Source organism: Bison bison, unplaced genomic scaffold (assembly GCF_000754665.1).
Source record: "Bison bison bison isolate TAMUID 2011002044 unplaced genomic scaffold, Bison_UMD1.0 scf7180017864064, whole genome shotgun sequence".
Classification (NCBI taxonomy): domain Eukaryota; kingdom Metazoa; phylum Chordata; class Mammalia; order Artiodactyla; family Bovidae; genus Bison; species Bison bison.
In genome coordinates, this window is record NW_011494636.1 from 3725397 (window position 1) to 3737770 (window position 12374).

Below are 12374 nucleotides of genomic sequence, written 5' to 3' on the forward strand. Positions count from 1 at the left end.
GAAAAATATCAAAGAAAGCTCTCATCATATGTACCCTCTAAGGCTTTGTATAATCTTTTTCTAGATTCCAGATATTCTGTCATCTAGGCTATTTAGGAAACTTAACCACTCACTGAGCTTTTTGGAAGAAGGTATTATCATATATGGCATATATGATGATTATATGATAATATCACATTATAATATATGATAATATCATATTATTTTTGATAATTATATGATAATATCATATTATTTTTGTTTTCCCAGCAGGTTGCATAGGGAACTGGCTCCATAAAGTTTGTAAAATTTTTCTAGTTGTCATGATTTCTGGTGATCAAGCAAGGCTACAGTATGAGTACCATCTAGCAGCCAGTAATGGGAATGTCATACATCCTGAAATAAGTTACATCTAATTAGAACACTTACATCCTGGAGTAAATGGAAATCCTCCTATATGCTCACCATCTATTGTACTCTTCTGCTGTGCCTGTCTCCCACTGCCAACACAATTTCCTGCATAGTTGGAACTCTAATATATGCTTAAAGCGTAACTCCTCATTATATAAAGAAAACGCAAGCTTTATAGTCTTCTTTTTCCTACTGTCTGTTTCCTTCAAAAATACATCTGTAGGCAACTTACCTTAAGGGCTTGGGTCAAACGCAGCATTTGTAAAAACTCCGTATGTTCCTAGGTGGCTAAAGAACAGAAACACAAAGGTGAACTTGCCATATGATGCTTTGTCCTTGACCCCAGTCCTTCACAAAGTTCATCCAGAGACCATGAAATACCACCCAGCCCTGAAATTCTCTGACTTTAGAGGGAAAGAAGAGTAAAAATCAAAGAGATTTTCAAGATCCCAATCAACTGTTCTGGGTAATTTTCTTTGTGCTTCATACCCAAGTTATTGTTGATACTTTAGGTACTGAATACCTGCTCTGACCCCTGTTGTAGCCTCTTCCTGGTGAGAGGAAATCCTTTTAAAATTCTACCCTTAATACTTGATCATACAGCAATACTTTTCAAAGAATGGTAGTACTGCTCCCTATAGCAATTTTTAAAAATTTTCATAATGAGCAAGACTTATTATTGACATTTAGGCAGGGACTAAGGATGCTGGATGTCCTAAAATGCCCAAGGCACAAAAGAATTGTCTGATACACTCCACACAACTTTAGAAAAGCTACTCAACATTCCTGGAGGTGAAAAATCTCTGAGCCTAGAACTGAACAGCTTTACATATAAATGTTAAGTTTTCTGTGTGTATCTTTTAAAACACAATTACCATCTGAATTAAGAGAAGATAATAACTGATTTTCCAACTCTTCGCCAGAATAATTCATCATTTTAAAAAATCAGGTTGGTGTTGACAACACTCCGGATACTGTTTGACTCACTAATAGACTATTCCTGCCAGCTGACCTTTCTGACTGCTGCCTTCATCGTGATTCTACCTGAAGGTACAAGTATCTGATGGATGATGACCTCATAGCACTGCTACTGTGGTGCCCCAGTTCCAGTGTGTTATTTCTATGTCACTTTCCCTTGTATCTTGTATTTCTCCCTTATATTATCATTAGGGCACTTAGTGATTTTTAAAAAATATTATGTATTGCTGGGACATATTACTGGTAAATTTTGCTTCAGAATTAGTCTAGGGGACATTGCCAAAGACTGTTTCATAAAAGGCGTGTCTGTATAGTCATTCTGACATACTCATACAGTGAATTAATAATTCATAGAGTGAATTAAAAAGTCAAACTAGAAAAACTTAACCATAAAACATTTCCATCTTACCTTTGAGGGTTCAAGGGACTTTTTCCATCATCTGAAATAAGCAAGAAGACACAGACAATTGGTTTAAAAGAAAAAAAATGAGATGAAGGGGAAAGGTCATCAGCGATAGGGATTATTGGGGTAAGTCAGTAGACTGATTTCCAGGCAGGCTTATTATAAGGGACTTATTGGGAACAATCCCTCCCTGAGAGGTGGGACCTGTTTTAGGCTAAATTAAACATTCAGCAGTATGCAACTCCAGAGTCCGCTTATCTTTCTTCTCTTCTCTTTCTCTAACAACCTGTCCTCCTACCTCTGGTCTGACTTCATCCCCTTGGCTACTCTTGGTGTCGTTGAGACCATCGGTTCTCAAAACCCATTTTTTTGGCACCTGAGACCCTCTGCATTTGCATTCTGTCCATACTCTCTTAATCATTATTTGGTGGTGGTTTAGTCATTAAGTTGTGTCCGACTCTTGCAACCCCATTTACTGTAGCCTGTTAGACTGGGGTTTTCCAGGCAAGAATACTGGAGTGGGTTGCTGTTTCTTTCTCCAAGGGATCTTCCTGACCCAGGAATCCAACCTGGGTCTCCTGCATTGCAGGCAGATTCTTTACCAACTGAGCTTGGGCAAGCTAATTGCATAAACAAACCCAAACATAACAGTGGGTGTTTTCCTTCCCTGATCATATACACTATCGGGGGCCTCCTGTCATAATCCAGACACTGAACTCTGATTGTGGACACTTTAAACATGGCAGCATGTCTGTCAATCATCCCATGGGTAGATACAAAGGGGAAAGCATCTCATGCCTGAATGCATTTAGAAAATATTAGGTGAAATGAAAAAGAACAAGTGTATTTATTACAGGGCATGATTGAGCTTTCGGTGCGATAATGAGGGTGCACTTTGAATTTGCAGGAGAGGGACATAGTATGCAGGCTTTTCCTAGTATTTGAACTTGGAATCCTAGAAAGTTTAAAATCAAAGTGGGACAGATCAGAACATTCCATCCTCACAAATGAATTTTTTATTATATAGATATTAGAGGATGGGTGGTGGCTGATCCCTCTCCATAGTTTAGAGGGTTCACTGGAAATATCTCAAAACTAAAGAAAGAATTTGGGGAAGATGCAGGAACAGGATTCTTACACGGTGATGGAGATTGGGATCAGGGTCTTAGGAGCTCTTGCCTCTGCTTTCTGGATTAGGTTAAGCAGGCACAGATGTTGCGTGGAGGGACTGGTTGTAGATTTTTGGTCTTTAAGCAGAGTTACTGTTTATCTGTTGTCCTATTCACTCACTCACAGGAGAGTATATGAAGGAACTTTGGAAAATCAGCCTAATGCAATGGTGGCTTTGTGAAAGGAGAGAGCATGAGAATAGGGAACAAGGGGTTCTTCTGAGCAGTGAAGAATAGGTGTTGAAATTTCAATTCCAGGAGAGTGCTGGCAAGTACTTTTAACATAGCCACTTTCTGTCCCTGGATTTGAGCATTCCTGACCCCTTTGATACCCCCAGTTTGATGAGGAAAGATGGGCAGCCTCATTAGCTTATTTGAAGAGGCTTGTTTATGTCAGAAAGAGACAAATACCATATTATATCACTTAAATGTGAAATCTAAAATATCGCACAAATGAACTTATCTACAAAACAGACTCACAGACATAGAAAACAGACTTGTGATTGCCAAGGGGGAGGATGGGAGGATAAGGGAGGAACTGGGAATTTGGGGTTGGTAGCTGCCGACTATTACATATAAATGAATAAACAATGTCCTACTGTATAGAATGGGGAACTGTATCCAGTCTCCTGGGATAAGCCGTAATGGAAAAGGATATTTAAAAAAGAATGTATGTATGTGTAAAATGAGTCACTTAGCTGTATAGATTGGCACAATATTGTACATCAACTTAAAAAAAAGAAGAGGCTTCTCCACTTAGGGACAGGCTGAGCATCTCAGGCAGACAATGAAAGGATGTCTGAACTCTTAAGGGAGGGTTCTCTTTTTTTATTCCTAGGCTACAGCTATCTTTTGATGAACAATCCGAGAAACACAGTTTCCCTTATAGAAAATCTTCATCCATTTGGGTCACTTTCTTGCCTCAATCCTGAATTAGCTCTACAAGTTTTCATGAGCACATACACATCTCTTAGCTTTCATACCAAGTCATTACTAAAGCAGCAGCTCTTTTACACTTCCTGCTTTGTTTTTCACTTCCTCCACTAGCTTTTTTTTTTTTTCCCAATTCAGGTGCAATAAACTCTTGAACATAGCATTTTCCCAGGTATTTTGCCCTTTTAGGTCTTGTCACATGCTATTATCTCTGCTGTAGCTCTATTTTGATCTTTTCCTTTGGCAAAATCCATCCCTCTTATTCTTCAAAGTTAAACTTAAAAGAGCCTTTTCTGCCCTATCAGTCTGGGTGGGACCCTTCTATTTTGTATTCCAGGAGTGGTCAGGTAGCATTTTTGCCCTAATGCACTTGATACACTTCAGTATTAGCATTGATTTAACTTGAAGTCGCCTACTGAATTATACATTCCTTACTATCAAGGACCATCATTCTGGGTTACACTACCTAATCAGTTGACCAATAAATGGCTATTGTGTGAAAGAATGAATGAATGAAGTATAACTCCTTTCTAGTTAATTTTGGCAATAACCAAGGTTACCTGGACCAGAAGCCCCCAAGTGTCAGTATGCACACTGGCCTCATAAAGTCTTAGCCCCCAAGTGTCAGTATGCACACTGGCCTCATAAAGTCTTAGTAGGTGGAGTTGGGGTGGGGAGGAACTTTTGAAAATTTCAGATTTCCAGGCCCATGTCCAGATTTCCATTATATGAGGATCTGTGTTTTATTTTTTCCCCCTAAATTTGACTCTGATGGGAGTTGGTTCTCAGGACCACTTAACTTGGCTTTATTTTCTTTTAATGCAAATGTTTTCAGACATGAACTACTGAAGTTGTGGTTTCACTGCCTTGCCCCAAATCACATGAAAGAAGAAAATAAGGAGAATACCATTTCCAATTTACCTTTTTGTCTGCAACGCCTTCTTAGCAGAGCCAGGAGAATTGAACCCGTCACTAAGCCTGTTGTACCAGCTGCTGCTCCACCAACATAAGTCAGGGTTTCCTGGATAGTCAGTGGCCCTGCTGTAAAACAAAAACACACATGTGTGAGACATAAGAAGTGTTTCGTGCAGAAGACCATCATTCCCCCAGAAGGGCCCCAACAACGCTAAGGTGTGAGATCAAATAAGTCCTCCAAGGTCCTGGCAGTGCTAACAACCCAGCACAAAAAGCCTGGAAGTTGCAAATCACTCCAACAGAATGGGACACAAGCAGGACTTGATTTTCTTCCTAATGCTTAAATATCAAACATAATTTCTAAGGAGTCAAGGTACAGACTCAATAAATGGAATTAGATGATTAAATGGCAGTTTGGACAAACACAATAAACTGGGTAATTTGAGGGGGAAGGTAATTGAAGATTCATTTTTATGACAAAGAGTAGTTACAACAAGCCACTAGAGGGGAAAAAACATGGAAGGGGATGAAATAAACCTTACAAGCAGAGCTTGATTAAGGAAGACATAGGGTATTATTTGGGGAGGTATATGGTAAACAAAGGTCTTCTGAGATAATGAATTAGGATTCTTCATTAAATAACCTTCTGTTTAAAACATCTTGAAACTTCAAGATATATTAGGTTGGCCAAGAAGTTCATTTGGGTATTTCTGTAAGATCTTATGGAAAAACCCAGCTGGACTTGTTGGCCAATCCAATACTATACAAAGATTATAAGGAAATGAGAGGATTCATTTCACAAATTGGAGCTTTGAAAACGTAGTGGTGATTGTTTACACAGAGTCACTAAATTTGATTCCCACTGCGCTGCATAAGATTCAGAGATTCTGTTTGATTCATTGTGAAACAATTCTTAAACTCAGGGGAAACCCAGTGATAGAAAATGAGACCACTGTTAAGAAACACACAGAGGAGAAAAACTGATTTCATTATTTTCCGTATCAAAGTGACTTCCTAACCTGTATGAGACACATACCTTGACAGGTTGGCATGGTCGTTGACCACTGACCATTCTCTTGGCATACTGTTCTTTCTGAGCCATTAAGTAATTGACCCTCTGGGCAATGGAAGCTGCAGGTTGATCCATAGCTGAAATTTCCCCAAGGGTTGGAGCAGTTCATCACTATTGGCTCAGTAACAGGTAGCTTGGAGCATTTGACAGCTGCAGAAGAAAAAGGAATGTAGGAAAAGCGAACATACAGAATGAACATAAAAGATTATGATTTCATATGAAACATAGCTAGGGTTGCCAGTAGATGTGGTGGAATACAAAAGATCAGAAAGGACATGAGCTATTTTTGATATTCCCACAAGTTCTTCCAACATCAAATGTACTGAGATATACACTCAAAGAAGGATAGCCGAAGAACTAAGGAGGGCAGAAAGTGGCGATTCAGTAAATAAACTTCCAGTGGATTGATCAGTCTTGCCCACAAAAATACTATTTACAGAATTTTGCTTCTCAAAAATATTGTTGTCCTAAATATTATTATTACTACCACTGGCAATTAACTGCCATGTCAGCACATGTTTCTTGAGATAACAATTGTTCAGCATACCTGGCCTCTGAAAGTTTGAAAGAAGTAGAGACCACCATTCTCTTTAAACTGTTTTTCAGGGCATTTCAGGATATTCTCCCAGATTTGTGTACAGAAAACGAAATTTAACTCAAATTTAACTCAACTCGGGAGACTGAATTTAACAAATATTGTTGGGCAATACTGACATTTGCAAAACACTGTTCTGTGCTTCATAGGGAATACAATGATGGAAGAGGCACACTGCTTCATGCATAGGGTATAGGTCTTCAAGAGGTAACATTCATAATTTATCTTTTTAATTGGGTTCCAGTTATGAAATATGCAATGTTTACAAGGCCACATCATTAATAGAATTGTACCTTGTAACTCACAATTCATATAGCTGGTTTCATGTTCAGCATGCTGGTGGCTCTAACACATTTTGTCATTTCCATGTGTTTCCTCCTTTAGGAGTACCAGGGCATTAGCTTGCGATGTAAGGAAGGGGAAACATGATATGCCTGTTGCTCATTACTTCTAATTGGGATTGCTGTGGGTTTCATGGAGGAGCTGACCCTTGAAGTGGTCACTGGCATTGGGTAGGATTTCGACAGGCATGGACAATGCCTAGCATGCTAGGAGACAGCATCGGAGCTGCCTGCTGTTTCGCCTCACCTCTGCACATGGGAGCTGCTGCCGTCCATTGTCTGGAAGGTCTGCACTGGAGAGCACTATCTCCCAGGAGTGTGAATCCAGCTTTGCATCCAAAGTGGCAAGTGGTATTCAAACCAAAGTTCCTCACATGATGCTGACAGGACATTGTTCCCTGCTTCGGAGCGATGAGGGTTGGGCATTGCACCCCTGGAGCAGGAGCTGATACTGTGTCCACTGTGAAAAGAAAATGTTTCAATTTACAGAGCTCCCAACTAAGAGGAGCACAACAGAGTTAAGACTGACATACAGTAACTGTCTTCTGGTCCTTTCATAATCAGGGAGGTTCTAGCAATAGCTCCTTAAGGAAGTTAAGGAAAACTATTAAAATCAGGTATGGAAAACCAGGGGCTTCCCTGGTGGCTCAGCGGTAAAGAATCTGCCTGCAATGCAGGAGATATGGGTTCATCCCTTGGTGCGGGAAGATCCCCTGGAGAACGAAATGGCATCCACTCCAGTATTCTTGCATGCAAATTCCCATGAACAGAGGAACCTGGCAGGCTACAATCCATGAGGTCACAAAAGAGTCAGACACAACCTAGCAACTAAACCATCCACCACCATAGAAAACCAGATGAAAACAATTATCTAAAATTATCCTTGAAGAGATGATTACCCTGGCCAGAAGAAGAATTTGGGGAGAGGATGTCAATGTTACTTATAATAAGAAGAAAACAAAACCAAAAAAAAAAACAAAAACCAGAATAATGGGTGTAGAAATATGAAAATTCAGCAAAATATGCATAGACCAATTGCTTGCCCATTGCTGCTCTATTGGGAGGTGTTCATTATCTTCAGGCCAAAGGTCAACATGAAATGTGAGGTGAGGAAGATGCCACTGGCTCTGTCATTAACTTGCCACGTGGCAGAGAGATGACAACTGACCTCTCCCCACTTCAGTTCCTTGATTTGAAACATTTGACCAGTAACTCCACCCCTAGTGTTCAGCTGGTGATGAAGAAATGGAAACCATTCAATGGACCCAACAAAGCTCTTTGAGAAAAAGAGGCCAAAATTATGAAAGAAAATTTGTGCTTAAAAATTAGTATATCTTTTATTCACAAATATGAAAAAATCCTGCCTCTCCTTATATGTCTTTTAAATCCATAGGCTATGTTTCCTGTATCCCAATAGATAACCCACTTCATGACAGAAGTGAAACTTTCACAATCATAATAATATTATGTGTACCTGTCACATAGTAAGAGTGTTTGTAAGTATTTGTTATTTTTGTTGAGAAAATTTCTAGAAGAAGAGCTGTCTTGCAAGGATACAAGACATGTATCTTTTACATTTGCAGGTTGGTGGGGGTGCTATCCATCTCCCGGAAGTTGTGCACTCAACATGGTTGGACCCCTCCAGCTTCAAGCCCTTGTTACAGGAGAAATGGCAGATTGAGCCAACAATAAATTCTCCATGAGTGTCAGGACAGTCCAGGCTTCCCTGCTCGGGGGCAGATAGTTCTGGACACTTGATGGCTGGAGAACCAAATCAAGAATGTCACAATCTCCAAATTGATCTGGAAACCCTGTTTTGCACCAAATTAACTCATTCACGTTTTCAACAAATTGCACTACCACTGTCTCCAGTGTTTTGCTAGGTAGCAGACATTTCACAACAAACACAAGTCATGAAGTGCAGAGGGCAGGGGAAAGGATGGTGGGTTTGCAAAGAGGAGTATAGGGAGAAATTCTGAAAATGAAGGAGTCAAGGGTTTAAGCAGTCAGACTCAAGAATTCACCATTTCATCCTCTTTTCTCTAAACTTTTTGCTTCAGAGACCTCGTGGCCTCCCTGAGTCTCACCATCCTCTTTGTATAAGGGCAGCCCAAGGTTTCATTTCTGTCCTTCCTTCTGCCTGAAACTCCTTCCGGTTAGATATCCTGCTATCTCCACAAATTCAGCACATCTACACCTGCAATGATCATGTTATGTCCTAAACTACTATTCCTTCCATTTGGATCCCCAGACCTTCTTTTTTTAGAAAACCACAGTTTCATAGCACAGGTAAGTGCAAAACCTCCTGGTCAAGCTAGGATATTCCCCGGGAATTCCCTTACCTGACCTCATGCGCTCTTGCCTCTGGGCCTTGACTCCAACTACCCTAAATTTCTTTCCATTTTCATTGAATAAAATCCCAGCCATCCTCTGGGATCCAATCAGACAACAGCCTTTCCAAAGCCTCTTCTGATCACTGCAACTTGAAGTCTTCTCCTCTAAACACATTAGTGTTTTTGTTTGAACTCTCATGCTATCATATCACATGTCAACTCTTCCCTCGTCTCCTGGATGGAAAGCTCCTAAACCTGAGAATCATAAATCTTTGTGTCTCCCACAATCACACTGCAGGATCTCAAGAGGTGGTATTCAACAACCATATGCCAAGTGTATGAGTAAATGAATTCACTATTTCCCTCAAAAACTATTTTTATAAATTTATTGAAGTTACATATTTATCTTAGGATCATGTCTTTCTCTCAGTGACATTCTCTGACATGAGACTATTATTTATCTACAAATATTGGGTTATTGGAGCTTTCCTGGTAGCTCAGCTGGTAAAGAATCTGCCTGCGATGCACCCCGGCTTGATTCCTGAGTAGGGAAGATCCCCTAGAGAAGGGATAGGCTACCCACTCCAGTATTCTTGGGCTTCCCTGGTGGCTCAACTGGAAAAATATCCACCTGCAATGCCAGAGGCCTGGGTTCAATCCCTGGGTTGGGAAGATCCCCTGGAGAAGGAAACGGCTACCCACTCCAATATTCTGACCTGGAGAATTCCGTGGACTGTAGAGTCCATGGGGTCGCAAAGAGTTGAACATGACTGAGTGACTTTCACTCATGTTGGGTTATTCCAAATTAAGTGACTGTTCTTTCTTTAAATCCAAGGCTATCTGAATGCAATGCCTTGGTCAGATAAAGCTCATTTTGCTTAGCTGTTTTGCTTTTTTAAAAAAAACCTCTCGAAGCCCTGTGCAACGCCTCATGGAAAAGTATTGGTTTTTACATGCTGGCCCACATTTTTTTGGAGTGGGCTGTTCACTGAAGGACTGTGGATCCTGATTGTGTGAAACCATTCAGATAGCCAAAGTAACATACTTAATTTCAGTTTAGAACTATGAAATTGTTGAGTAATTAATGAATCCATGCCTGGCAGATCAATTCTGTTTATCAAACATTTATTATCTATTGGTATAAGTCATAGAGTTTAAATCATTTATGAACATTTTTCCTCAAATAGCTTTTTCATAATCTCCCAGAAAATACATAATGTCAGCTATACCCCAGGCAACAGTGCCTAACGCAGAGTAGAGGGGTCTAAAAATATTTGTCAAAAGAATGAACATTAGTAAGCACAATTTAATTTGGATGCATTCTGACAAGTGTTTTTACATGATATGAAAAGAAACAAGAGGAGTTCCTGTTTTTAAAAATTGACTTAAGTGACCCCTAGCATACAAAGAGAATTCCACAGCATTAAATCTACTTGGGGGATATGCTTTGGTCTCAGTTCTATGAGTCTTTTTCTGCCAAGGTTATAAACACAGCCTTTTGTGTCTAGGAAAGTTTCTGAACCCTCTTCTGTAAACATAAACCTTGTCAAATCAAAGGCCCCTAAGAAGGATTTGACTAACTTGCACAAGGAAGCCTGTTTTCCGGTCTGAGGGGCAGACTTAATGAGGTATGTGGAAGCCCATTCCAGATCTGGCAAGTGGTGGGCACTCAGCAATGGGGGCTGAATTAAATTTAGGAAGTTGGTGGAGTGAGGGGGCCTAGTGCAGAGGTAGAGGATGAGATTTTTACCAAGAGATGACCTCTCTGGGTAACAACAAAAAGTAGTCATATTCTTGAGCCTACTCTAAAACTTTATTAAAAACTGACTTATTACAAGAAGAATAGGAAACGGATAAGGGCTGGTTTTATTACCATATTTAATGCTCTATTTTCATGGACTTCAAAGCAATGCTGTCTATTGAAACAGTCTTCATTGATGTTTTCTTTGGTGATGTAGGGGAACATGATGGCATGTGAATTCATGAATTAGTGGGTTCACAGACATGCTGTCATCAACTGATAAAATATTGCTTTATATTATTTTAATTTTAATGAATTCTTTGTCTCTGTGTATTATTTTTTTTTTTTTAGCTTGAGTCAAATGTGGTTTTGTCATGAAATTTTTGGAAAGAAAAAATAGTGTACATAATAAATTTCATTGAGTTGGTGGTTCTAAACTCAAACTTTGAAAATAAAGACTGGCAATCTTCACGGAGTCAGATAAAGGTTGGAGGAGTGGAGAAATGAAACAGAGACATGAGCCAGGCCAGAGCTTAGAGGGCACCAGTCTACTGTATTTTAGATCTTGGATGAGCTGGGGTGTGGCAGAAGCACAGAGCTAGGATTGGGACTCAAAACCAGGACCCATACCTCCCCATCAAGGTGAGGTTGGTCATTAGGTGTCAGGTCCAGCAGTTGAACAGGGTCTCCAGAGAGTCAATGACAACGTGATTGAGGGAACAGTCATCGTATCAGGATAGTGGCCCAACAGCCAGGAATGCAGGGGACAGAGCAACCAGATGGGAGCAACTCAATACCGCTTATGCTCAGGGAAAAGAATTCAGGTCCTGGTGGGTAAAGGCAAGGGGGAAGATTAGGAAATGCAGGTGGAGCTCAAGTCCTAGAGGGCCCAGGAAACTGGCATTCTAACAGAAAGGGAAATATCTGTGGACTTACTCAGAAAAATGGAGCCCCACTTTGCACCATGAAACAAGAGACTGTGCTCCACTTGCCACATCGCCCCTGTGTACTTGGTAGCCCTCAATCCCCTCTGATAGAGTCCAGGACTCCGCAGAATACCATGTGAGAATCAGAGTTCACTGCTGAAAGTTTCAAAATTCATGGACTCAGGCATATGGGAAAAGAAGAGGAACTCTCTGCCTAAATCTAGAGCCTAAATTTGGAGAATGAGATAGAAACACAGGTCCAAAGCCAGAGCTAACTATCAGGTTCAGACCAGGTTGGCAGTTCCAAAGCCCATAGCTCACTAAAGCTACTGCCCATAGTCAAGTTTGGTTTTAGACACTGGGCAGGACCAGGCCTGAAATGCCACCTCTTGTGGAGAAAAGGAGGTGGAAAAGAGTCAGGAGGAATGGGGGCTTCAGAGATTACAGATTTAACAACCATGTTGACTGCAGTGTATGATTTAAAACTTTCATGAGAAAAACAAAAACAAAAAACTTCAGTGAGGTATTTCTTATATCTCGGGGTTTTTTTTTTTTTTTTAATTTTTTAGCCTACCACG

The 12374-nt window shown here is 40.3% G+C and overlaps 1 protein-coding gene across 1 annotated transcript in view; it reads right to left on the reverse strand.

The window, feature by feature from the left end:
- SELP (selectin P (granule membrane protein 140kDa, antigen CD62)) overlaps window positions 1-12374 on the reverse strand; it is a 43472-nt gene that overhangs the window by 772 nt on the left and 30326 nt on the right. The window contains exons 9-13 of the mRNA XM_010836697.1: window positions 7044-7256; window positions 5825-6010; window positions 4795-4914; window positions 1778-1808; window positions 623-678 (exon numbers count right to left, since the gene is read on the reverse strand). Of these exons, the coding sequence (XP_010834999.1) occupies window positions 624-678; window positions 1778-1808; window positions 4795-4914; window positions 5825-6010; window positions 7044-7256 (605 nt within the window). The 3' untranslated portion in view covers window position 623. The remainder of the gene's footprint in view (window positions 1-622; window positions 679-1777; window positions 1809-4794; window positions 4915-5824; window positions 6011-7043; window positions 7257-12374) is intronic.